Source organism: Galeopterus variegatus, unplaced genomic scaffold (assembly GCF_000696425.1).
Source record: "Galeopterus variegatus unplaced genomic scaffold, G_variegatus-3.0.2 Scaffold1363, whole genome shotgun sequence".
Taxonomy (NCBI): Eukaryota; Metazoa; Chordata; class Mammalia; order Dermoptera; family Cynocephalidae; genus Galeopterus; species Galeopterus variegatus.
The window spans coordinates 81,990-109,875 of record NW_007727474.1 but is presented as its reverse complement, the minus strand read 5'-3'; the positions used below and the strand labels follow the sequence as shown (position 1 = coordinate 109,875).

At 36.3% G+C, this 27,886-nt stretch overlaps 1 protein-coding gene across 2 annotated transcripts in view; it reads left to right on the top strand.

Moving 5' to 3' along the window:
* The window catches only part of METTL8 (methyltransferase like 8), an 86,598-nt gene extending 65,554 nt beyond the window's left edge, over positions 1-21,044 (top strand). For both annotated transcript variants that reach the window (XM_008576530.1, XM_008576531.1), the window contains 7 exons: positions 5,516-5,886; positions 7,276-7,325; positions 11,925-11,988; positions 13,474-13,613; positions 19,010-19,116; positions 19,240-19,305; positions 19,998-21,044. In XM_008576530.1, the coding sequence (XP_008574752.1) occupies positions 5,516-5,886; positions 7,276-7,325; positions 11,925-11,988; positions 13,474-13,613; positions 19,010-19,116; positions 19,240-19,305; positions 19,998-20,188 (989 nt within the window). In that variant the 3' untranslated portion in view covers positions 20,189-21,044. The remainder of the gene's footprint in view (positions 1-5,515; positions 5,887-7,275; positions 7,326-11,924; positions 11,989-13,473; positions 13,614-19,009; positions 19,117-19,239; positions 19,306-19,997) is intronic.
* The last annotated feature ends 6,842 nt before the right edge of the window (positions 21,045-27,886 follow it).

Below are 27,886 nucleotides of genomic sequence, written 5' to 3'. Positions count from 1 at the left end.
TTGCATATAAGTATGCCATATGTAGATTATTATACACAGGAGCACTGTTTATTGATCTTATCTCACCTTATTTTAATGCCACTGGGAGGAAACACTGGTTGTTCTCCAATGCTGGCCAACTCTCTGGCACATTACTTTTGGTCTCTGTGTTTGTTGGGCTCTCCTGTCACTCCCATTTCCCATTTCTCGCCTATTATCTCAGCTGTTGGTGAGAACTGAAGTCAGGAAACACCCTCACAATCTGAAAATTAGGAGGTATGCATCAAAAATAATAGCCTTTTGCTGCAGGATGGTTGATATTTCACTTCTGTGATTAAAATGTGTAGCATCCATGTTCTCATTAATAGTATTTCTTTCAGTTAGATTTCCCAGATTAATAATTTTGAATTCCACTTTTCTTTTTAGTAGTTTCTTTTCAATTTTATTATAGTTCATGTTTCTTTTAAAAGCAGGTTAATTCAGAGAAATGAGAAAGTTACATTGGCAGTTTTTGAGTTAACATGATTATATTTTATAATTTCCTTATAACATCTCCAGTGTGTTGTATTTCAGCTGGTTATTTAGCAAATGTAATGGGTTTTTTAAACTTAATAACAGAAGCAGCTGCTACTTTTACTTTAAAATATTTATGTAAATAACTACTTAACCTAGACTAAGTGATCTATGTCAAGCAAAATAATGAGAGTCCCACTGTACCTCACCATATGAATACCTTACCACTTGAGAGAATGTTCTGTATGGAAAAAATTGAGTACCTAAAGGTTTTGTGCTGGTAAATTTAGGGTGCTTGTTTATAAGTTGGCTTTCGTTGTTAAAATTTCATGCAGTGCTCTTAGGAGTACACTTTTAATTTCATAACTTTGAGTTTTATTAAACAATGAACTTTATCAGTGACGTGGAAATTTCTAACTTTGAGAACTCAATTCACGTAATTGATATGCAAAAATAACTTTAAATTGCTTTTTGTTACATGGCAACTTAGAATAAATTTTCATAATTCATATTAATCATATCATATGTCAGATACACAAATGGTTTAATTCAGTTTTGTAGTTGTGATGTTTGGTGTGATTCAGAGTGAATTCTGAATATTTAAATATGGTTAGTGTGCCATATTCCTTCTTCCCCTCAGCGGTATTGAATTTAATAAGTGAATAATTGAGAAGTTGCTTCATTTGGTTGTGGTTAAACAGATCACTACATTCCTTTTACTGCCACTGGCATAGAGCAATTAACTGAATTGGCAACCTAGGAAAGCAAAAAGAAAAGAATGTTCCTTCAAGAAAAATTTATCATTAATACACCTGTTTAGAAGGTTAGTTTGAGAAGACAAAGACAGAGCAGATTTCTCCACACATTATTCTTTTATTATTATTGGCCTGAACTTGTGGAAATAGGAGGTTGAGACTAAATTTTTCACTCATGGTCAGAGAAGTAACTCCTCCAATTCCCCTGTTATTACGGATACTCTTGCAGTTTAGGGATTTCAATCATATACTGAAGGTGTTTGTTATCTCAATCATTGTTACGATGAGTTTGATTGAGCTTTTGTGGGGTCTCAGAAGCTGTCGCACATTACTGGGAACTATGAAGTTTCCAGCATCGATTGGAGATACTGCTGAAAGCACAACTTTAAACACGTTCCAACCCATTGGTGTGGCTTCTGTTTCTGTCCCATAAACCCATGTATTCTCACAGAGCATGTTTTGTTTTCTATTGCTCATCATAACTTTATCATATAACCTGGCATGGTTTATATTTTATTTAATTCAAAGAATGGGGCTTAATTAATTCTGTATTTCTGATCTGTTTTAATGAAGGTTAACTCCAGCATTTACTTCCAATGATTATAAGTCACATTGAGGTTTTAATTTCAACTTTATGCTTCATAATTGAGAGGAAAGTAAGAATCAGAAAAACAAAGACTATTTTCAGAGACATTTTGGAGAGGGTTCATATTGACCTTGTGTCAGAAAGGCAGTGTAGTATAATGGTTAAGAGCATGGGCTTTAGAGTTTGACAGACTTGGTCCAGGTCCTAACTCTGCTCTTTCTAGCTGGGTGACCTTGGGGAAATTTTTTATTCCCTCTTGACTTTGAATTTCTTTATCTGTAGACTAGAATACACTGTCAGTCTGAGAGATACCATTAGGATTAAATGGGGAAAAAAAATCCAAGTAAGGCATTTAGGATAGTGCCTGGCACATAATAGACACACAGTATGTGTTATTGTTGTTATTTTTAATGTTGCTATTATTGGTATTATGATTTCTATAATTTTTAAAATTTTTTTCTCCTAATTCCTGAGTGGGAAATACTTGAAAAAGGCTTTAAAATATATATATATTAGCAAATCTTGATTATGGCCTTCTAATAGTAATAAAGTTATTTTTAAAGATTGCATAGGCTAGGGTTGAATTTAGATGCTTGATATGTTTGGTATCCGAACCAGATTGTAGTCATGTCAGTGCAAATTCATTTTCTTATATACGCTGTAAAAATTAAAACAGCAGTACAGGATAATGTTTTTTTGTTGTTTTTTTTTCCCCCATTTTCGTGACTGGTAAGGGGATCGCAACCCTTGGCTTAGTGTCGCCCACACCGCGCTCAGCCAGTGAGCGCACCGGCCATCCCTGCGGTGGGAGCGCCGCACTCTCCCGAGTGAGCCACGGGGCCGGCCCTAACAGGCTAATGTTTAAAACAGCAATCGGGTTTTTTTTTTTTTTTTTTTGGTGGCTGGCTGGTACATGGATCAAATCCTGGACCGTAAAATTATCAGCACCATACTCTAACCAACTGAACTAACTGGCCAAACCCTGAAAACAGCAATCTAATCCAAGATTTGTAGTTTGTAGAACTGACAATGTTTAATGTTCTCAGTAAATTTGTGGGTCTAATAGGAAAGTACATAGAATTTCGAGAGCTTAAGCAGACTTTAGATATACTCTAATTTAACCCCCTCATCTAATGAGGATACCCAGGAGGCAAGTAGAATGAAGAATTCAGCCAAGATTCTTTATCTTCGTGTAAGATGTAGATACAACTTTGTAAAAGAAAGAACTACCTAATAATCATTAAATTGTTACCATTGCTCCAAACTTTCATCTGATTGTTATGAATAAATATAGAATAAATTTTAGAGTTGCCAGCAGTATATTTACTGTTCTCTGTGAATGTTTTCTCTAAATATTATTATCCTTTATTTCTTTAAATTGCACATTACTGTTACTGTTTTGATCTGCATAATTTGTTTGCTCATCCCCACATTGTTGGGCATTTGGGTTATTTCCCACTTTTTCCTATTATAAATAGAACTGCTATACACATCTTTTTATCAGGTTACTCCCCTGCACCCCCGAACCCCCAATTAATTCCTAAGGGAATATACCCACAAATTATTTGAGGTATAGTATAACCTAGTAGTTTCTAGTAGTTAGGTTCAAACTTCAAAGTAGCTCGGTATTGGAAACTTAAATACTGGAGATTTGACTAAATGTAGGTCTTCTTAGCTGGCTGCTCTTTATTAGGCAGAAAATCTTTTTCCTGCACAGTGTGAGTCACAAAGAGAATTTTTAAGGTAAAGAAAGAAGTTTGGAGGAGACCATGGGGAAATTTGACAGTTTTCTAGTTTCTTCTGAGTCTAATTTTCAGATTATTGTTTTTTTTTTTTTCTACACAGTACGCCAGGTACATTCCAATTTTTAAAAGTAGAGATAGAACTGTTTTAAAGATAATGTACATTTTTAGATTAACCATAAGTAACCTTTCCATTAGTGTAGATGTGAGCATATTTTGGACTTAACATCACATAATTCTTTTGTTACAAAGATACACTTTCATTTCTCAGATCCTAAATACAGATGGGAGTTCTGTCTTTATAGCAGTCCTGCTGCCAGATACAATTCAGCCTTGATGGGAAGGAAGTCTTGTGGCCACATGGGTGGAGATCCATGGTACAAGGCCATAAAGATAAAAATGGAAAGAAAAGGAAAACTACAAGGGCTTCAGGAGAGGGCTCTGTAACAAAGATGAACCTGATTGTAGGCAACTGCTTGCTGTGGGGGTAGAGGCTTCATTAAAATTATGAAGGAAATGAGTCTTTGATTTTTACTTTTAGTTTAATTTACTTTTGGAATTCACATGGGTCAAAATTCAAGTGATAGGCTGTCCAGTTAGCTCACTCAGTAGAGTGTGGTTCATAATACCAAAGTCAAGGGGTCAGATCCCTGCACTGGCCAGCCACCAAAAACAAAAAAAATCCAAATGAAAATTCTCCCACAAATTGTGGTCCCCAGCCACTCTATTCCCCTTCTTAGAAGCAATTAGTATTACTAATCATATGATTATTCTTCCAGAAGTATTTTGTACTTGTACAAGTAAACATATGTCTACGTATACATTTATGTTTCTATGCAGGTACACACATGTCTATTTCTTTTTTAAAAAAACAAATGGTTGCATAATATACACACTGAACATCTTGCTTTTTCACCTAACACTAAATCTTGGAAATTATTCTATACCCATAGAAAGCTTCTGCATTCTTTGAAAGCACTTTAAAAATATCATATGTCTACGAGTGAAAGTAATTCTTAATCCAGGGGTTAGGCCTAAGGATTAGGCCTATTACATAACAGTATTCAAGAAATGTTTGTTGAATAAATGAGGATGGATTCAAATTAATTATTTTATTAATTTAAGGTTCAGATGGGAAGAGGCAGAGAGCTAAAAATTGCCCAAAGCTCTGAGACTATTGACCTAACCCTGACCCTGGGACCCAAGGATGATACCACAAAATGCATATCTGTTTTAAGAAGGCATCAGAAATTCTCTTTGGGATGTCAATAGGAAGAGATATCTGTGGAGACTGAGGAAGAATGGAGTTTTGGGATGGCCTCTGGACTCCAGGAATCAGGAGACATGGTCCTGGTTCCACTGTGACAAGGCTCTAGGACCTGGAATAAGTGGGTTTGGGTGCTTTCTTCAAATGCAAAACAAGGGGGTTAGAGTAGACTATTTCAGTGGACTCTTCTAGCTCTAAAATTGTATGTTTATAATTCGACAATTTCCTGTCTGATCACCAGTTTGCACAATTGTCATGTTGAAACTGCATTTGTAGAGACATCAAAAATGAGATGTCCTTTCTCTAACATAATAAAGAGGCACATGGGTCATTGGTAAAAATGTGATTAAGATTCCAAGATTAGACTGTAGAAAATAGTTTGCAATGGTTATATTGCAAAAATTTATTGGCCAAATTGTTAATAAAAGCAGATTTATTAAGGTAAGACTATCTATTCATTGACATGTTTTGAAAGAATTAAATCTCTGTGATTTTAATTATCTGATAAGTAAAAATTATTATAATATTAAAGTTATTCAATAGTAAATATTATTATAAATGATGAATAATATTCGATAATATTTCATTGTTAAATACATTTAATTATTAAAATAGTAGCTACTAGTAAGCATAATTCATAGCAAAATAAGTCTTTTTTCTCTCTTTATTTTAGATAAGTATGAGAGTGAAGCTAGTAAATACTGGGACAGATTTTACAAGATTCATAAGAATAAGTTTTTCAAGGATCGTAATTGGTTGTTGAGGGAATTTCCTGAAATTCTTCCAGTTGATCAAAAAACTAAAGAGAAGGCGGGAGAATCATCATGGGATCACTTAAAGACTAATGCTGCAAATTGTTTCTCAAGAATGCACTGCCCTACTATGCCTGAAGAAACAAATCATTGTAAGAAAAATCTGGGCTTGTCAGATGGTCAAAGCAAAGCAGAATCTAATTTTTCCAATATATACACTGAAGAACACAGAAAAGGACCTCTGAAGACTGAATTGTTTCCTGGTAGCAATGCCACTTTCAGAATACTAGAGGTACTGTACTCAAGGGACAAAGACAGCGGGAGGTGACAATTCTAAAATGTACATTCCATATTATTTTATTAACAGTCCAGAGTTTTGAAAATGATCAAATCTAACCAAATTAGTGTTCAGTATACTTTTGTGCATAAATAATATTTAAGGGATTCACGTCTTTAATCAGTCAAATTTTAAGTTTGTGGTTTTAATTTTGTTTTTGTTGGGGTTTTAAAATGTGTCTGCTTTCATTTCTAACTTGAGGGCAATTTTATGTATTAATAAAGTTTTGACCTTAATTTTTACTTTCTGTTATTACCCCTTTTTAGGTGAAATAGAAATAAGTGAGATATATAATTTGCTATAATCTGATGTAGACCTTGGTTTTCGGTTTTTAAACTAAACCCTGTCTTTCCAATTTTAAAGGTAATATATGAGTATATTGATTACAGAGAATTTGCTAAAGAATGGATAAGAGATATGAAATTATCCACAATTCCACAAAAGATTTAACCACTGTTAACATTTTACTGATTGTTTTTTCCTTTTGTTTATACTGTACATGTATGGGGGGGTTATTTCTATTTAACATTATATCAAAAGCAGTTTTCCCTATCTTCGAAATTTCTCTAGAAACATTTTCATGACTGCAAAATATTTTACTGTGAGGAGTACTATAATTTTACTTATCTATTTTCACAGTACCGGGCATTTGAATTGTTTTTAGGTTCTCTACAGCAAACATCTTTGGTTGTAGATTTTAGCTGCATTTTCTTTTATTATCTTGGGTTAGATTTACTAGTTCATAATTTATAAAAATCTTTAATACTCCTGAAACATATTACCAAAGTGCTTTCTAAGAAATTGCACTAATACCAATACCAATATACATGGCAGTGTGTATCAGTTTGGTCATACTTTCATTGGTTGAAATATTCTTATTTTATTGTTTTCCACTTTGTTGGACAAAAATTATACCTTGTTTTAATATGCATTTCTTTGATTACTAAATAGGTCACATAGTTCTTCAAATGTTTAAAAAGTCATTTATACTTCTTTTGTGTTCTGTGCATTTATTTCCTTTGCTCATTTATTTGTTTGTTTGTTTTTAATGAGCTCTGCCCTTTATTATATTTATTGTAAATTTCTTTTTACAGTATGTTAGTCACCTTTTATTTGGGGTTTGGTTTAAATTTAAATTTTAAGAAGTTAAATGTTTCCATGGTCAAACTTCTCAGTGTTATTCTTATGGTTTATTTCATTGCTTTCAGGATAAATTTCATTTTTTAGAAAACTTATACCCAGAGATCCAGTAAATTTCTTCTTTTTTCTAAGAAAATCTGACATGAATAAGGAAAATTTAACCTTGCTTTTTTTCATGATATTTGTTTATCCTTTTGATTTTAGGTTGGCTGTGGTGCTGGAAATAGTGTTTTTCCAATTCTGAACAACTTGCAGTGAGTTTTAGAGTTTTCTCCTACAGAATTTTACATGTTTATGGGATGTTGAGAAATTATGAAAAAATATTGTCATATATATGCCAGTAGTGTTCTTAATTTTCATGTAAACAATGACTAAAGCAAATTTCAAAAGAAGCGCCTTAATCTTAGTGTCTAATTTCATGTGAACTGGGAATTACTCTGAAAATAGTGTTTCGCAGCCAAGGGTTGTCCACCATGGGTTTTAAGTAATTTTTTTAGCTTGTGTTTATGTGGATGAGAGAATAAGAAAAGAGCGAGAGAGTTCATTCTTCTGCTGAGCTGTGAATTACAAAACTTCAGAGATTGTTTGCTCCTCCTGGATACTTTACACCCAGAGAATTGAGTTTAAAGCTTACAGCTTAATCTTCATTTTATCTTGTCATCACTTCTGGAATAACACCCTGTATAAGACCCTCACTTGTCAAATCATTGTGTCTAGGCTTGAATGTATTTGGAGGTAGCAGCAACTAACCCTAAGACTCAAAAAAGCAGAAGTAGATGATAGGGTCAGAGGTATTCCCTTGACCCGCCTTCCTGTTTACCATCTCACCAGATGTTTAGTATTTCCAGGATAAAGACAACACACTTTACAAAACTCTTCAAATACCTTTTAACTATGGCTGGTCTGTTAAGTTCCGTTCTTATTTTTTAAAGTTAATTCAATGGCTTTCATATTTTTCCATTATAAAATCAGTATAAGCACACTGCAGAACATTTCCATCAGAAAAAGGCAGAGGGGGGCAATTACACATCATCCCCCATCATCCTAACACCGCCACTGAGAGAATTTTTGTTTTAATTCCTTTCAGTCATTTCTCTATGCTTATTTTTTAATTTAACCCTGCAATCATTTAAACTTTTCATTATGAAAACATAAAAGCATTCAGAAAAGCAAAGAGTAGTACAATGAATTTCCATATTCCCACTACCTCAATGCAATAATTATTAACATAATGCCAACATCATGACACTTTATCTTTGATTATTCAGGATGTAGCTCCGAAAAATCGAGACATTCTCCAATACTATTATAAATCCAACGTAATGAATAGTAAGTAATTCTCTAATATCATCTAATGACCAGTGAAAATGGCCAGGTGCACATGATGCTGGTAAATTTATAGTTCTGAAGGGCCTTTCTCTTTTTGTATTTATTGTCTTTGTTTTCTGTTTTCCAGTTTCTGGGCTGAAATTTCCTGTTTCCTTATACCACATAGCCCAGTTCCTTCTCCCCAGTGATCTTCAAATTTATAATACACATAAATATACTACATTGGTAGTTGATTATGTGTTACTTTATGACTGATTTCAAAGTATTATTTAGCTTGTCATTTCTTTATGCCTTGTGTCTGCAAAAACTTTTTATATTCCTTTAGGTAGAGAGCATATTCTACCCTAATCTGATTTCCCAGTTGCGTAACAGTGCAATATAGATAGTTAGAGCTCAATACATATTGACTGATTAATGTTTTTGATTCCTTACTTGTTAGTTCTATTTTTCCCTCTCTTTTTCTCTGTCCAGCTAGTAATTGTAAGCTTTTAGCTCCTCACTCCCTGACTCTTTCTTCTTGACTGTGTCTTTCTTTGCCTCATGCCCATGTTTTAGAAATCATTGTAGCTCAATAACCTGAGATAACTAATTCATCTTTAAAAGGCAACCAGTGATTAGCCTTCCAAAGGGAGACTTAGACTTTTTTTTTTTTCCTGCCTAAGAAATTATGTTTTATGACTTTTGGAAAGTACAGGATTAATGTTTTACATTTTCAGAATATTTTACCATAATTAAACCTCTGGAATTGAAAGGTCAAATCATTCTGCAAGGATCATTTAATTCTTAAACCCCCTGCCAAGAGAGTGCTTGGTGGTGTGGTGGCAGTAGTGATATTTACACCTGCTTGCTGGGAGAAGGGCCAAGGCAGTCAGCTGATTTTATGGAAAGGCCCTAGAAAGTCATTGGGTGGTCACAAGACTTCAACTTGGACTGCTGATGCAGTGGGAATTTAGTCTCAGAGGTCATGCTGCCACCCTAGTAGGACACATGGCAAATGGCACATGCTTTCCTTTAGCTCCTAGACTGTTCTGTATCTTGTGGATGTTCAGTAACAACTGCCCAAAGGTAGACTGCAGACCTTTCATAATGAACTAGATGTACCAGTGTCCAGAAAGGCATTTTGAATTATTTAGAAGTTGTTAGAGGACCATGTTAGTTTTTAAGCTCCTGGAAGGCAGAGGCAGATCTCTTTTAATGTTAATAATAGCAACAATAATTATAGTAATGACTAACACTTGTTGAGTGTTTACTCTAAGTCAGACACCTTTCTAGGAACTTTATATGAATCCATTCAGTCCTCACAACCACCTTAGATGCCGTATTTTTCTCTGTCTTAAAGATCAGGAAAAAGAGTTATAGAGACATTAAATAACTATCCTAAGGTCACACAACTAAGTGGTAGAGCCAGGAATCAAAACTCAGCCAGTCTGGTTCCAGAGCCCTCCTCCTTAGCCATTATACCACACAGTGCTGCATGCATCTGAGTGTTAACTGAGAACATTTCAAACACATATGACCACCCAGCAAATTACAAGTCATAATTATATGATTTCATAGGAAACAACAGGGGTATATGCTGAAATAAAGTATTGTTTATATATAAGTCAGATGAGAAAAGACCAAGCACTGCAAGTTTTAACTTTAATTCAGTACTGGCTAACCTTTCCTAACCTTGTCCTATCCATCATACTTTAATTTATTTGGACAGATCTAAAATTGAATGCAAATCCCTAGTAACACAGAATGAATGAATTATATGTGAATATAGTATTTGTCAAAGAGTAGCCTTTAAGAATATAATCTGAGCCTGAGTAAGATTTTGCTAAATATATGTTTGCGCTTATATTCTGTATTTATTTAGTTCACATTGCTTGAAATGCCTCTTGAATCAAATTAGAATATTAGAATATAATCAAATTAGACGTCCTAATTGTGTGCTTCAATGCCCACCTTTATATCATGCCACATACCAGTTTGGGCTCTCAGGATCAGCTCTGCTTCTCATCCCCGGCATGTGACTCCCACCTCTAAACCTCTATGCCATTTCCCCTTCTCCCTTAGCAATGCCATCCTCCTTCTTCAAAACTTTTAAGACTTATACTTCTGGGTGCCAGCTTTTCTACACCTCTATAGAAATTGTATAAACCAGCCCTGTCCCCAACTAAACTATGAAACCCGCAAGAGCCAGGACCATCCTTACAGTTACTGTTTAGGTACATACCTCTTTCTGTGGTTCAGACAGGGTAATAAGCAACATAGTACAAGGATTACTTAGAACTAGCATACAGAGGATGATCAGGAAGCTTACTGACCAACAGAATTTAGAGTATATGCCTGCCTGCCCATGAATAACTGTGGTCCAGCCATCATCACTGAATTCCAAATAAAGACCAAACAGGTGTAGGGGGAGGAAAAGTGGTGGACTAATGGATATGAAGCTATGCTATCTACCCTAAGTGACTCATTGTGCAGTATATGCATGTATTGAAACAACACACTGTACCCCACAAATATATGTTGAAATAAATAAATTAATGAAAAAATTTTTAAAATATTTTTAAAGTATTTAATCCTTCCAATTAAAAAAAAAAAACCCAGCCGAACAGAATATGTTTAAGTTCAGAGGCTAGTTAAAATTAGTCAAGATTTTCACATGGGTAAATACTATCCCCCCCCCCAAGAAATTGAATTTACTTATTTATATATTGTGAATAAAGCAACTGAGTCTTAAAGAAGTTAAGTCAAATTCACAGAGTTAATAGGTGGCAAATCCAGGATTCAAACAGTCTATTTGGCTCCAAAATTCATACCCTTACTATTTTATAAGACTATTTTATTTAGTACTTTGTATTCTAATGCTTGGTACATACATGAGGCTCATGTACATACATAAAGCGTTGACAATAACTTGAAAAGATAACTGAGAATTAATGTATTAGTGTTTTATTCATTTTTGGAAGTTGTATTCACATGTTGTTAAAAAAAAGTATATGTGTTTCTGCCCGGTCAGGGCATCAGAATCTCTGTGAGAGACCCAAGAGCCAAATGAGTTGTATCGAAGGGAAGAGGAACGAAGCCCCAAGGACCCAGGGGCCTGAGAGTTCTTGGAGAAGGGCAGAACTTGGCTAAGTACAGAGGAGCTGCAGGACATTCTGGAGGGAGGCAGAGAAGAAAGCAGGATGGAACGGTGCTGATAGATGACTTTTAAGGTTTCCGGTGTGGAAGTATGGTGGGATATTAAGGCAGATAGGCCCAAGTAATGGAGGGCCTTCAAACCAGGACAGGAGTTTGAACATTGCCCTGTAATTAATGATAAGTATTTGAGACAGTGCTGGTTCAGAAGCAACACAAAGATGCCCGGACACCAGTTGGGAAAACAATATTTAAAAAGAAGAAATGACAAGCAAAGCGTCATCTGAAGTTCTGTGAAAGAAATACTTATTAAGTCAAACCTACAGTTTCCATTGTTCTCTAGTTCAAGTGTCTCTGGACTCTAGATTTAAATATTTCTTCTGTTTTCATAGGAATGCTCCAGAGTCCTTCCTTTATTGTTGTGATTTTGCTTCTGGAGCTGTGGAACTAGTAAAGGTATGCCTTCTATTTTCTTTAAAAAGAGCCCATATAAAAAGCTAATTTATTTGTTTTTGAAGTGATTCTTTTGAAATGTGTCTAAATCAAATGTTATCTGTGACCATTTTTGACTGAGCTTTTATTATTTCTGGGAATCGTATATCAACTGATGCCTAAGATATTAAACTAAGACAATAGAAGTTATTTTGAGTTTAAAATACGTCTCAAGGGACTGGTACACCCAGGAAGGCCAACAGCACACAGGCGAGGACCAGGAAGGGTACTGACCTGTAAAATTCAGAGTATACGCCTGTCCATGAAAAACCATGGTCCAAACAACTTGTTTAAGTTCCGAAGAGACCAATTAAAATTAGTCAAGATTTTCAAATGGACAAACAGCACTCCTGCCATTGAATTTTTCAGTTGTCTCCTACAAGGCCAACTTATTCATATTTGTGTCCCTAGAGCCTTGCTTGCATACAGTCTGGCACGTAGCAGACACTCATTAAATTTTTTTTTAAATGCAGGGGGGCTTGGCAGCTGGCCGGTGTAGGGATCCAAACCCTTGACCTGTGCTTTAACCAGCTAGCCCCTAAATTAAAATTTTTGAAATGAAAAAAATCTGAGAAGCTATATGATGCAAACCTAAAATGGCCTAGACTGTAAGGAAAACAGTGCGGAACCTGGTTTTATTTGACAAATCCCTGAATGCTAGTAAGCATTACCATAGAATGAAGAGTAATTTTAGACAATGGAACAGGAAAGGAAATTCTGTTAACAAAAATGTATGATAAACACATAAATTAAGTAAAACTTTCTAAAAAGCAAGTAAAAACTTAATTTCTGATAATAAGAGTAAGAATTATCCCTGAGTAACATTTTCTAAAATACCAAAAAAGTCTAAAAGAGAACATAAATTTCATCTGAAATTACACTTCCTAGGGTGAATCAGTGTTAGTATTTTGATATGTATTCTTCTAGTGTTGTTTCTGTAAGTTGTATGTGTGTTTTACTCCAATGCAATTTTTTAAAAATAACAGCTTTATTGAAATATAGTTCACATACCATAAAATTCACCATTTTAAAGGATACAGTTCAGTGGTTTTTAGTATATTACAGAGTTTTGCAACAATCACCATTATCTAATTTTGATTATGTAGCATAGGATATTTGTATTTTAAGACAAAGGAGGCATGGAAAAAGCAGTGGGAGTGAGAGTGGAGGACTATCTCAGTTCCTCCTGAAACAACACAGGGTAGACCTCTACCAATGCTGCCTCCTGATTCATAAAGCCTGCTCTCCTCACTTTTCAACTTAAAGAGGGATTGTGGAGAATATTTGTTATGAAGTCCAAGTGCTAGACTTGAAATAAAGTACATTCAGATTTATAGAGGAAAGGGTTTTGTAAGAAAAAATTTTTTAAATTGACCTTTTCATTAAAAAAAAAAAAAAACGGAAGTCTACTAACTTCTTTTTTTGCTTTTTATTCCTTTATAATGTCAGTCGCACTCATCCTACAGAGCAGCCCAGTGTTCTGCTTTTGTTCATGATGTATGTGATGATGGTTTACCCTACCCTTTTCCAGATGGGACCCTGGATGTCATTCTGCTTGTCTTTGTGCTCTCTTCTATTCATCCTGACAGGTAAATGAAGACGAAGGGCAAAGCAAGTGTGTAAAGCTCCTTCCTCCTCAGTAGTTTTCAGAACTATCAAAGCAAAAATGACAATTCTTGAATTTATTATTTAGTGAACCACATTATGTATAATATTCAGTCTTTTAAATGCAGTTTTTCCTTTCTTCAGACTTTTAGAAAGAAACTGGTCAAACTACTTCATTAATGAGCTTTCTGTCACTGTCAGAATGAAATGAGAATATTCTGGCAAGACACATACCTATTAAAAGTGACAGTGCTTCAAGGAAATTACAAATTCAGAACAACCTAATAGACTCCCAAGCGGGAAATTGTACTTAGCAATCAGAAACAAACATCTTTGATTTAGCATCTTCCTGAATGTTCATGAAGAGGTGGGCTGTGGATCAGTTTGGCTTCACATAAATCTGTTGATGGGCTTTAAAAATTTTGTTTTAAAGGCGCACACTAGGGAATTAGGAGTTACAGAGATTTGTGAGATTACCCTTGGACCTTTATGATCTAAGGTTGGTGTGGTGCCATCATTTAAATATTTATGACTTAAGTTTTTATGTTTGTACAATTTTTTAAAAGTATAAACGTAGCTTTTTTACAGAGAGGAAACGTAAAGAGAGATTACAGGCAATTAAAATGATCACCTTTCTGATCATTTTAATGATGGTGGTACTGGTGTATTAAAGTACATGTGTGGTAAGTGTCAGGGCTTGTGCTTTCATAAGATTTCTTAAAACAGGGTTTTCAGAATCCCCTGTTAGGAGATACGGACGTGGCATCCACCACTTTTTTGTTAGATGAGTGCAACCCTTTCCCACTGAAACTGAGTTACCATGTGCTTCTTTCTTTGTAATAAAAGGCCCTGAGGACCCTTTACAGTCCTTTTAACATTAAGAGATGAGTACTTTGGTAACTTATGAAAGAACAAATTACATGTCCAAATATATCTAAAAGAGGGATACATTTGCACCTGGTGAGCTATATCAGTTTCCATGAAGCTACTTTTCCCCCCTACTTTCAGTAACCTATTTCTTTCTGCTAATCTATTTAGGCTTTTGGCACTGTTCAAGTTCTAGTAGAAAGAGGTCATCTATGTATTTTGTTTCCTTACATGAATAGTTAAAAGGATGGGGTAGGTGGATAGAGAATAAGATTTCCTATTTGAAACCAAAAACAGGAGACATTTGAATTCTAAATAAGACCACAAAAAGAGTATTTGAAATTAGTTTAGATAATGTATTTTCTCATGATTTGAATTGACTGTTAAAGAGAAGGGGAAGCAGATGTCTTGCAAAAATTGCTTTTTTTTTTCTTTTTTACTGATCGGTAACGGGATCACAACCCTCAGTGTCACGCCCGTACCGGGGACCGGCAACAGGATCGCAACCCTCGGTGTTGTGCCCGCACCATGCTCAGCCAGTGAGCGGGAACCGGTCTCCACATGGGATCCGAACCCTCGGCGGGAGCGCCGCCATGCTCCCAAGCGGCGCACTCTCCAGTGCGCCACCGGGCCGGCCCCCAAAATTGCTTTTATAGTACAGAATTTCATTCTATTTATTATAAAACAAATTCAGATGTATCATGTCAGTAGCCACTTTCTTACCTGCATGGAAGTGATCTAAAAATAAGATGAATGTGTGGGAAGCAGCAGTAAGTGAAAAGGCAGGGCAGTGTCTTTTGGGTCATTTAGGACTGTGGTTAGTGGGTTTGATCCCAGGAAAGTTCTAGAAACGTGTCTTCTTAGCAGCTTGGAAAATCCAGGCACGGATGAACGGCAAGCAATTCAGCTAGACTCTGAGTCTGGGGGTTCCCACTTACATGGGAATAAATCATAGGAGGCTACAAAAGAGCTAATGGTCCTTCTTGTCATTAAAATAAAAGAAAGTATAAAATACATACAGCAGGGCCAGCCCATGGCTCACTTGGTAGAGTGCGGTGCTAATAACACCAAGGCCCCGGGTTCGGATCCCACATAGGGATGGCCGGTTGGCTCACTGGCTGAGCGTGGTGCTGACAACACCAAATCAAGGGTTAAGATCCCCTTACCGGTCATCTTTTAAAAAAAAAAAAAATACAGCAGATCCAAGCACAGAGTAGACAATCAATATAAATACCAATTTTTTAAATCTTTTTTTCCTTCTCCTCTCCCTCCATCAAGAGATAGGTGAGGATAGCAGAGCTAGCCCAAGTAGGATAAAGAAAGAAAAGGGGCTTTCTCCCATTCTTGTCTTGTCCTTCTCCTCCCCAGTCCACTCCCACCTGCAGTTCTCAGGAGCTGGCCCTGGAACTACATTGTGGACCCAGATGGAATGATCAAGAAAAGCAGCTCCCACTCCTTGCCTTTACCCACAACCCCAGACATTAAAGGATTGTTTGGGAGGAAAGGATGTGCAGAAGGATGTTGCTACATTTTGAAGTATTTGATTTTTTGTTTTTATGCAATTTAGTTTCATCCCTGTTTTACTACTAATTACAGAAAGAGATTTCGCTCTGTACATAAAACATTTATACCGAGAGTGAATATTTTAAAGTTTAGATATGGTTTTCTTTCTTTGCCGAAATCTAAGGATATAAGCACAGTGTGCAAATAACCTGTAATAAAACGAACAAAGAAAAAATACTTTTCTTTTCCCCTTTCATGTATTTATGTTCTGGTTTTTAAAAGAGCTTTTCATCTAGCCATGCCACCTCTTTCTGTCATATGTCTCTCATGTTTTTGTAGTTGCTTTCATTTTCTCACTATCTACTTCCTTCATAACATGACATAATCTGGCTTTCATCCCGCTATTCCACTGAACAGTGTTTTAATTGCATGGAATTTACAGATTACCTGATCTAAACTCCTCATTTTCAAAATAAGAAAACTTCCACAGCTTTAAGTAGCTTAGCTAAGGTAGAGATGGCAAGGCACACAGGCTGCCATTTACCATTCTCTGCTCATGGCAGACATTGATCACCAATTTTGTACTTTGATTGTCATTCCCAGTGAGCTCCATGAGTCCTTCTTAATAGAGCTCTGTAGGCAGCTAATACTAGTCACTTAGCATTGATATATGATCTGAAACTTTTGTCTTTCCTGGCCTATAATCACACATAAGGTCATGAATTCTTAACCAAAAACCTAAATCAAGAGTAGTTACAAGGGGTCGTATTTGATTGGAAGCCACATAAGTAGAAGAAATAGTAAAAGGAAGAAAGCAAAGGCTTCCCAGAATTGAGCTGGGGCTTGGAGTATGAACACAATTTAAATAGTTGGGGGGTAAGGAGGAGATTCTTTGAGGGGAAACCATGTGAGCAAAGGCATGGGCTGCTCAGAGCCAAGCATATAACATATTGGCTAGAGGAGATGCTTCAGACTGGGAGGTAGTGGGAAAGATGTTGGAAAGATGAATTGGGATCAGTAGCAGGAGATCTTAAGAGCTCAACTAAGAATTAAAATTTTATCCTGTGGATTAAAATCTTGAAAGTTTTTGGGCCAGCCCGGTGGCGCACTGAAGAGTGCGCCGCTTGGGAGCGCGGCGGCGCTCCTGCTGAGGGTTCGGATCCCATGTGGAGACCGGTTCCCGCTCACTGGCTGAGCGCGGTGCGGGTGCAACACCGAGGGTTGCGATCCCATTACCAGTCAGTAAAAAAGACAAAAAGGAAAAAAAAAAATCTTGAAAGTTTTTGAGCAGGGGGTTGATTTGACAAAAACCATCATTTTCAGCAGAATTACTCATCGATAATATTCAGGAAGAATTGACAGGGAGAATAATAAAGCATGTTAGGAAGCAATTCTGATTCCAGGCCTAAGGAGATAGGGGCTTATACTAGGAGAGTACCAATGGGAAACAAGGTAGAAAATATCAAATGTGTCATAAAAAAGAAGACATAAAAAATGTAAAAATAAGAAAGAATACATAGAATTTGATGACCACAAAGAGAGGATAGTGGAAGAAGAGAAAATTAGTTTCTCTTTCATGAGGTGAATGATGGTACCTCTGAATTAAATAAAGTTCATCTGACAGAGGGTTAATATCCAGAATATACAAGGAATTCAAACTTAACAACAGAAAAACAAATAACCCAATTAAAAAATGGGCAAAGGAGCTGAATAGGCATTTCTCAAAGGAAGATATATGAATGGCCAACAGAAACAGACACATGAAAAAATGCTCAACATCACTCAGCATTTGGGAAATACAAATCAAAACCACTTTGGAATCTCATCTCACTCCAATTAGGATGGCTAATATCCAAAAGACTGAGAATGACAAATGCTGGCGAGGATGTGGAGAAAAAGGAACCCTCCTACACTGTTGGTGGGACTGCAAAATGGTGCAGCCATTATGGAAAATAGTATGGAGGTTCCTCAAACAATCACAGATAGATCTATCATATGACCCAGCTATCCCACTGCTGGGAATATACCCAGAGGAATGGAAATCGTCATGGCAAAGGGATACCTGTACTCCAGTGTTTATTGCAGCACTATTTACAATAGCCAAGAGTTGGAACCAGCCTAAATGCCCATCACTGGATGAGTGGATAAGGAAAATGTGGTATATCTACACAATGGAATACTACTCTGCTATTAAAAAAAAAAAAATGAAATACTACCATTTGCAGCAACATGGATGTTCTTAGAGAAAATTATATTAAGTGAAAGAAGCCAGGCACAGAAAGAGAAATACTGCATGTTCTCTCTTATTTGTGAGAGTTAATAAAAATAAATAAATATACAAATGGCAAAGGGGGAAGAAGACACAACAATCACAACAATTCCTTGAACCTGTTACAAGTAAACAGATATGATGTTGATGGTGGGGGAGTGGGGAGAGGGAGGGTGGAAAAGGAGAGATTGGTAAAGGGACATGAAAATCAACTACATTGTATATTGATAAATTAAAATAAATAAAATAAAAAAGAAGTCACAGGGAGAATGAACTAGTTTTGGAGGAAAGATGATCCCTGTTTGGATTTGTATAATTTGGGATGGCTCTGGCATATTTTTTATCTTGCAAGATAAAAAAATGAAACAGAAGAAATACAAGAAAATGAAATGCCTTCAGTTTTTGTCTACCTCAGAACTACCTTACTTTGCTGTAAATAGCAGGAAACGTCTGTGGTTTTGCAGTTCAGCTTTGACTTGATGCTTCAAGCTCTGTGAAGTTATCACTCTGGTCATTTGGGTGATTTCTTGATATTCTGTACGTTTTGAATCAGGTCATTTAGCAAGCTGGTATCCTTTTTTTCCTTATTTACAAAATATTTTTGGTTTTTGTTGCCCTTACATTTGTGGTTTAGATTTCTTCTTTGGCCTTATCAAGCTTTTCTTATTTTGTCTTCAAGAAGATTAAGTCTGGCATATAAAACAAGATTTTCACAGAGTATCTTGCTTTGTTTTTAAAAAGGATGCAAGGTGTTGTAAACCGATTGTCCAAGTTACTGAAACCTGGAGGAATGCTGTTATTTCGAGACTATGGAAGATATGATACGACTCAGCTTCGTTTTAAAAAGGGTAATAGTATAATCAGTTTGGAGTTATTTAAAAGAATGCCTTGTTTATAATTCATGTCGTTGCCTTTTTTTTCTGTTTTTTTATGAAATACTAAGTTTCTCTTTTCACAATTATTTCTTTTAGGGCATTGTTTATCTGAAAATTTTTATGTTCGAGGAGATGGTACCAGAGCATATTTCTTTACAAAAGGTATACTAATTTACAAGAGGAAATAATTATCTGTAAAACTCTCTTTGGTTATTATTTGCAGGGAGAAACTCAAAAGATATAGAAGCAAGACTCTAATTGTTGATTAAACATTGGATATCTTCATACTTTGGTGCCTGTAACTATTCTACATAAAAGCTTGAAAATGGCCTTTTTGCCTTTTAATCTTTTTCCAGTTAAAACTGTTTTAAATAGTCACTTGTTTCACCCTCATACTCAAATGAAAGTGCAGTCTGTTCCATTTTTTATGTCAATAGAAAATTACTTATCTCTTGTCAATTTCTTATTTTAAAAAAGCATTTCTGACGGTACCAAATGAATCCTTCATACAAGGATTTCTCCACACTTCTGTGAGTACTTTTATAGTCTATCATTTCAGGTTGCTGTAACAAACCAACAAAAACTCAGAAAGCGGGCACCTTTCAAAATATTGAAAGGAGCAACCAATAATTTTGTATATCTGCTTATGCCTGCTGTGTTAGCCTGTTAATACTTGGTGTATTTTTCTGAAGTAGAAGAAACTCCTTTGATTTCACAGGTTTCCTTCACCAAGTTGTCCTAGAGTGTTTCTTAGTATAAATGAAATTTAAATGGCCAGTCATTCCATCAGTGTTCCATTGTTCCTGACCTCCCTAGTCACATGTCATTTTTTGCTTGCCATTTTTGTCTGACAGGGGAAATCTACAGTATGTTCTGCAAGGCTGGTTTAGAAGAAAAGCAAAATCTGGTTGATCGTCGTTTACAAGTTAATAGGAAAAAACAAGTGAAAATGCACCGAGTATGGGTTCAAGGCAAATTTCAGAAGCCATTGTACTGGACTCAAAAGAGCTCCAAATTGGTATTTTCACTCCTTTCTCATGACTGAACTATGTACCAAGCAAAGGTACAAAACCAGAGGACTGTACCATTCAAAGACTCCTATAAATCTTTCACTTCTCAAAAGACAATGAGAAGAAAAGAAGGGAATATGTATTTCCTGCAGTTTCACAGGCGAGCTCTTTTGTGCATCTTCTGTGATTTGGAAGAGTGCACCATTTTCTGTATTTTCAAAACTTGATATGCCCAAGCTTGTTTGGGTTTATTACATCTAACCATTTTGTTTGTTCCTTGAATTTTATAAGCATTCAATTAAATTACTGATATAAGTCAGATAATTTTGAGAAACCATAACCCGTCATTTGTTAGAAGTGGGAAAAAACATTTACTTTGTTTACACATTAGGCCTAGTAAACCAGTTCCCAAACACAGTCAAACTCTCCTCCACTATCATCTGATAATAGAGAGGCAGCACGCCTTGTTTCCGGGGAAAGCTATAAGCCTAAGATCAAGGTATATTGTTGTTTTGTTTTGTTGTTGTCTGTTTTCCCAAAGCTTTTTTTTTTTTTTTTTAATTCAGAGACTAATGTCTGAAATACAACTTTAGTTTCTCTTTTTTAAAAAATAAATGAGGAAGTATGGCCCATGCTACCATTATTTTCAGGCTACTCTGAGAGGTACAAGTTGTTGTAAGTGTCATACCCAAGAAAATTCTTAAATTATAGCAATTAAAAATTTATTTACCCCTCGACTTAAAAGTATATAAGTTGGCTTGCCAATTGCACTTTGTAAAAATGGAGTTTCTAAGATTGGTCTTTCATTCATTATATGATATTTATTGAGTACTTACATTGTGCAGAATTATATGGAATAATACAATCAATAAAGACCTAGCCCTGTCTTCAGAGAGTGTAAATAGGGTCTAGCTGACAAAGCAAAATGTGCACATCCCAAACCTCTAAATCATGATCTAAAATAATACACAAACAAGTACTCAAATAGGGAACTTACCAGCTAGTGGACTTTGATTATGAGCCACAGAAATCTGGAAGAAATGGACAATCTCTTGAAAGGACAACCATTGGAATAATTTATCTCCAACAGTTCTTCCTTTTTGAATTCACTTAGAATTCAATTTCCTGGAAGAATGTAATCAGTCCACCTTGGGTCATGGATTCATCTCTAAAAAGCTGGGGGCAGGGCAGCTTAATTGATGATGCCACTAGAAAGTATGGAATGGAAGAAAGTTGCTCAAAGGAAAATCAACAGGACACTGTTTTGATAAACGAAGGGGGAGAGATACTGCTCAGTCACAACACATCATATAGTGGTGGTAGCAGTAGTAATAGTAGTGCCAAAGAAAGAGATCAGCTATTAAAAATAATGTGGAAGAATCAGGCTTCTGGGAGGAGGTGGGTCTCAGGCTAGTCCTTGAATGTACATTCTCAGAAGGTGGTGAGAAGACAAGGCTATTTGGTGTGGGCCCTTAATAAAGAGGAATAGTGGAGAAAACATGGGGTCAGCTTGTAGACCACCTAGAATAACAGATATGTTGACTTCTAGTCTCTGGACGGGAGCCATCTGAGGTTGGTTGATTTGTTTGTTTTACCTAGCCATGGTGTGTAATAAGTGTATATAGAGAGACTGAGGAGTTGTCTATAGTATAGAATGGAGTGAGGTCAGAGATCAGTGGCAAGGCAGACCACATAAAGGTGTTTGCACAAACTTGCTTTGGTGGCAAGTCCTCAGAAGTACAATTATCAAGGTTTCTGTTTAAACACGTATAAGTCAGTAAATGGAAAAGTTAAAATTTGCTGAGACTCTTAACTCAGTTGTATTTCAAAATCAAAGTGTACATTTAAAAGCCAAACTAGTAATGAAAGTATTACATACAGCAAGGGCAGTTTAGATAAGTTAATGTTGCTATGGGAACCCCAGCAGATCTTCTTGTGTCTCAATTTAAAAATCATGGCCCAAGGTGGTTTTAAAAACAACAGAAGGTAAAATTATTCTCACATTCTCACACATGTAAATTGTACTGTCTCTCTCAGTTCTAAATAGCAGATTCAAGCCAGCTTCTTGACTGGCACAGTAAAATTCAGCTTCGTGTCTTTCTATAATGTATTACAGCATATGAGTTAACCTTTAGAAGCTTCAAAAATACATCAACCAAATTTGGACTGTGAGGCACAAACTAGGCTCTTTTGGGCTCTGTCCAGCATAGACCTCCTATTCCACATGGCTGTGCAGCAGGGCCATTTCCACCAGTGTTTTTTGCTTGTGTGGTCAGTCTCTCTCTTTCTCTTAGCCTACCTGAATCAACCACCTCATTAGGGTTTGCTGCTAGACAAAAATGTAGATTTGGGCAGAGGAAGAAAAGGGAAAGACCTATTTGGAATTTTGCCTATAGATATTAAGAAATCATTTAAATGTATCTGCTTGGGTATTAGTTTAGAATATTTGATAACTACGTGGAATTCTAATTTCCCCCTCACATCCATAAATCTAGAACCAGTTGGTTAAGCAGAGTTTGATATTTAAAAATTCATCCTCTGAGTGAGCTGAATTTTAACAGGACTATTTTCTATCTAGCAGAAAAAGTTATATTCCTTCTTTCTTGCAATATGGAAACAATGAAATATATTAAATGCACCCTCCATTTTTCTCCACTTCTAAAGATTCACTTTTGAGTTTTGTCCAAATGTAAAAATTCTCACACACGAAGAACTGTTTCAGAAGGTTGTGAGAAAGTCAAGATAACAGTTTATATTATTAAAAGTTTTGCATTCAGTATGACCCATTAGTCCATGTTGAAACATTCAGTTAACATTGACTTCTGAGAACTTATTTGCTTTGCTTGTCTCAGTTTCATATGCTTTGTCTCCAAATTGTGAACACATCCCAGTTTCTACCATTATGTAATTTTAAGTCATTGCTGTACTCTAGTTTGCATGTGAACTTTCACCCATGTGCAAACAGCTGCCCTCCAGGGGGCAAAACTTAAAGCCAACTGGATTGTTAAACTTCAGGTAAGTTAAATTCTTGCCCTGTAGTTCCTATGCTATATTGCTATGGTTTTCCAACTCATCAAAGTTCTGAAGCCTGGATAATGCATTGTTACTTCTAACTGGTTTTAATGTTTATTATGCTCCTCACAAGTGCAGATAACTTCACATTTGCATCACTAATAGACCTTTTTCAAAGCCTCTGCTCCTCCTGTTTCCTGCCTCTTAGTCATCAGCAGACTGCATGTTGCCGTGGGTATTTTCCCCACTTGTGAAAGTGCATTGTAAATTCTAGAGCACTGAATATATGTGAAGTACTGTAATTAATAACAGCATTTATAGTCAACAAGCCAGCACACACAGTACTCCAGCAACAGATAACTTTTTCAATGGTTTTATAAGACCTTGTAAGAAGGTATCATACTATGGAAAAAGTACTACCTCAGAGTCAAGACAGGAAGCATGAGTCGTAGTTCCTATTGAACGCTTAGCCACTCTTAATTTAGTTCTGAGTGTTAAGTTTTATATATACTATCACATTACTTCATTTTAATCTGCAAACTCCTACGAATTGGTTTTTTATCATAACCATCTTTTTTTTTGGAAGCTGGCTGGTACAGTGATCAAACCCTGGACTTGTGTTACCAGCACCATGCTCTAACCAGCTGAGCTAACTGTCCAGCCCTCTAAATGTCATAACCATTTCACAGATGAGACTGGGGCTCCCAGATGTTGGGTAACTTGCCCCTCATAGCTAGTAAGTGGCAGAGCCAGAATTTGGACCCAGAACTATCTGATTTCAAAATCTGTACTCTCATCGCTGCACTTTTAATGGATAAGCTCAAGTGTTGCACAGAAAAGTGCTGGAGAAGAGCTTCTGAATCAAGCAGAGAACTATAGCAGTGGGTCGGGGTTTGGATCAGACGACCTTCAAGGTTACAGCTCATTCTAGATCAAGTCATTCTGTGAAATAAGTAGGTTGCACATGTCCACAGTTATAAATTGGGAAGGGAGAAAAGGAAAGGAACCGAGAGGAATGACAAAGCAAAAAGCTTTCAAATCAGTTCTTTTCAGCATGCTGCATATGCTTAGTTCTGCCCTTGCCCCACCCCCTTCTGGCTTTAGCCTTCCTCTTGGCATCCCTCCTAGCCGAGCACTCATCACTTGCATACTCCTCACTTAAAGAAAAAACAAAACAAAAAACCCACATTCTTTACTTCAAGGGGAAAAAAAAGCCCTTAAAATGTCTTCAAAGGGATTCAGCTCTAACGTAATCTAAAACATGTGAAATCAAGAGGTGTCAATAATAAAATATGAGTGAAAACATCTTTATTTAAAACATTGTGTGTACATTAATGCCACATTAATACCAATTCAGGCATGAAATGTTGAGTATTTCTTGGAATATGGTTTGGGATTTGAGAGGCACAAAGCTACCTGCAAGATGGCTTTGGTGTAGTTATAAATATAAATAGACATAAAATAACAGTTGCATCCTCATTTATAATGAATCTATATTGTGGCCTCAGAGCTACAGAGAGTAGATGCCAAAATCTGTCTTTCATTAACATATGCCTTAAATGACAGAGAAGAGGTGTTGAAGACAAAATTACATTTTCCTAAGAGTATGATTCAGCAACATGCAGTAACAAACAAGTAATAATAGTTCTGTGTGTGAGTGCGTAAGACAAATAACATCAAATTGAGAAAGCAGTGCACCTGCAGGCGGGGCCCAGAAGGCCACAGAGCACAGCTCCCTTGAGCACCATCTCAAAGTGTCTCAGAGCACAGTGACCCTAACTGGCAAGTCAGGTTGGCACCAGACGGATGGAGCACATTAAAACCTCTAGACAAAGACAGCCCACCCTCAGCTGCCCTTGGAGCTCGTCAGAGGCAAGCTATAAGGCACCACTATTTGGCCAAGAGTTTAAAACAACAGCTTTTGATTCTATGGTGCCTGTGGTTTCATAACCACTTAGCATATAGTAAGGAACAACTAGAAGCAGGTGAATGAATAAATACATGTTAACATTACATAAAGGGGAAAAGAAGTCAATACTTTAAGAGCACGTTGACTTCAAATAGTCAAAAATAGTGTCCAGGTAGCTGTATCCTTGTCATCCAGTATCTGTGTTTTATCTTTGATTTTCTCCAGCAGGTAAGCACTAAGTAGAGTCTGGGCCCCAGGAAAAAAAATGCTTTTCTATCAGATGTTACCTACCAAATAAAACAAACCATTTGCCTCCTAAAAACTCCCAAGCATCATCTCTCCTACTTGGGCTGATGAGGTTTAGTCCAGGAAAACTATGAATTTTGTTATGCTTATAAAAATTCTTTTGCAGTGTTCTCAACCCATTGCTTTTTCTTGTGACACTTCCTAGTTCATTGCAGAAAAAGTTGAAATTAATTTTTTCCTCAGTTAATCTTTGTATATCAAGTACTGGTTGTTTCGAAAAACATTGGGGGAGGGCAATCACCCTTCGGACCTTTAAAACTTTCTCATTGGGATAAAGTGCTAAAACTGTGTGACTTCCTAAAATTCATGATGAGATGCTGCTGAGGCTATTGTATTAGTGGGTTTATTTAATCTATTTATTTATTTTAATGTTATATACTTAGCAGAAGCAACACCATGCAATTGCTGCCTCATTTCTCTCACTTCCTGCCTCGAGAGTAACTTATCTTCCTCCCAAGGTTGTCCCGCTGAACAGAATGCTTGGTGGAAACGTGATAGCTCTCCATGCATCTTTAGTTGTGCTCTGCTCCCTCAGGTAAGCTGAGACAGTGTCCCTGCAAGCAGCATTTGGGACTCGTACTGAAAATCACCTGAAAGAGAATAGCTGAAATTACCAGCATCACATGCTGCATTGAAGCAAGAAAGAAATGTCTGCCTCCAAGGATAATTGCTTTTCTCATTTCTCATACTTCTTCCTTCACAGCCCTCATTTATTTTAAAAGATATACTCCATTTTGACTTTCTAGAAGATGTTTTTAAAGGTTTTTTTAAAAAATTCAAGTGAAAAATGAAATTCAGGATCCAGAAAAAGATTTATTCTATTTATCCTTTCCATGAATGTATTCTTAATCAACCGGTCTGAGTGTCTTCATTTGCAGTTTTGTTTCTTAATAGAACACCTGGGCTCTGGAGATTAGTGAGACAAAGCTTCATTATAACCATCTCTGTTTTACTACCATTTCTTATATGCCTTCTCTTCCTAACTCACTCTCCAGGTGCTTCTTTCTCTTGCCAAATAGTGCAAGGAAATACTTTTGCAGATCTTTTGTTTACTTTAGAAAAAAACATTGATCCAGGCTTTCCCATTCGAGAGTGCTGCTCATTTCCTGACTGGCCTTTAAAGTTTGGCTCAGTAGCAACTTAGGGATTTGTTTTCTACCCAGAGTGAAAGGAGCTGGGTGCCCAGCTGTCCCACGCTGGAATGAGAATTAAGTTCTGCTCGTTTCCTGGATAAGCAAGATGACGTTTTCCTCGTAGACTTTTTTCCATTCCTCGAAGCTTTAATGCATAGTCATTTAGCTTTGACTTTAAAAGACATTTTAATAGGGTTGTTTCTCCTCTGAGTGCATGCAGAAGCTGATCATGTGCACAAGGAAACTCTCAAGAATAAAGAATTACCTCTATTAAAAAACAAGTATAAAATACAACAAATCTAGTTTTGTAGATCTTTCTTGGCTTTTATTTGCCATTCTAGAATTGGGCAGCAGTCCAGAACAAAAATGGTTCAGAATGCTCCTCTTCACCACATGTGGAGGTTATATTTATAGCCAGAGAAAAGGAAGTGACATACGGAAAACGGAAGTGAAGTACAGAGATAGCTCCATACGGTAAAGCTCTGCATTTGAACCTGGTTTCAACAGTTGGCCGCCTGCCATTGACTGAAGCTCAGCTGCTGTGATTGGCTGAGACTCGACTATTTGTTACAAAGGCAAATTCCTAAGTTAGGTTTTCAGTTTGTTTATATACTAAGTTAGGTTGCAGTTTGTTATATAGGACTCGTAGGGAGGATTTTAAAACCCAAATTTAGTTTGATCTAACCTCTTTTCTGGTTTTCACTAACTATATGACACACTACATAACACATGCAGGGCTCACCACTACTCCAATTCCATTGCCAATTGCCTGGCCTGGTATAGGAGGAGCCCTAACATCAAAGGGATTTGGCTTGGGGCTACCTCACTTTCTAGGTTCCTGAGACTGCTGAATTAATGAAGCTTTTGGTTATTACATGGTTGAATATTTTCTTATTTCATGTAAGTTTTGTAAATCTGTGTTTTCTTCTCTTTGGCACAATACATTAAATTTTTATTCTAGTTATGCAACTGTATCTATACTATAATTCTGTTTGTATATGAATGTAAATTATTCTTGATTCATCCTACTATTGGGAATTTATTCATAGTTTGTTATGAGGTCAATAACTTTCCAAAGAGACAGGTTTTCTAAGCCTATAGCCTATACTTTTATATATTAATGCCATTTTTTTTTTTTACATTAAAAGATGTTTGGGCTCAAAGTTGAGCAATAAGTAGAATGAAAGTAGAAAACTGCCTGACGAATCAAAGATCTTAAGTACATCAGGGGCGGGTGGGTATTGTCTTTCTTAAAGACTTAATCTGTGATAACAAATAAAATGCCACATTCAAGGTGGTATAGACAAAGTTATTGTCATAGACAAGGTCTGATTGAGGAAGCATACCATGTCAATATGTTGGCAAGAAATCCA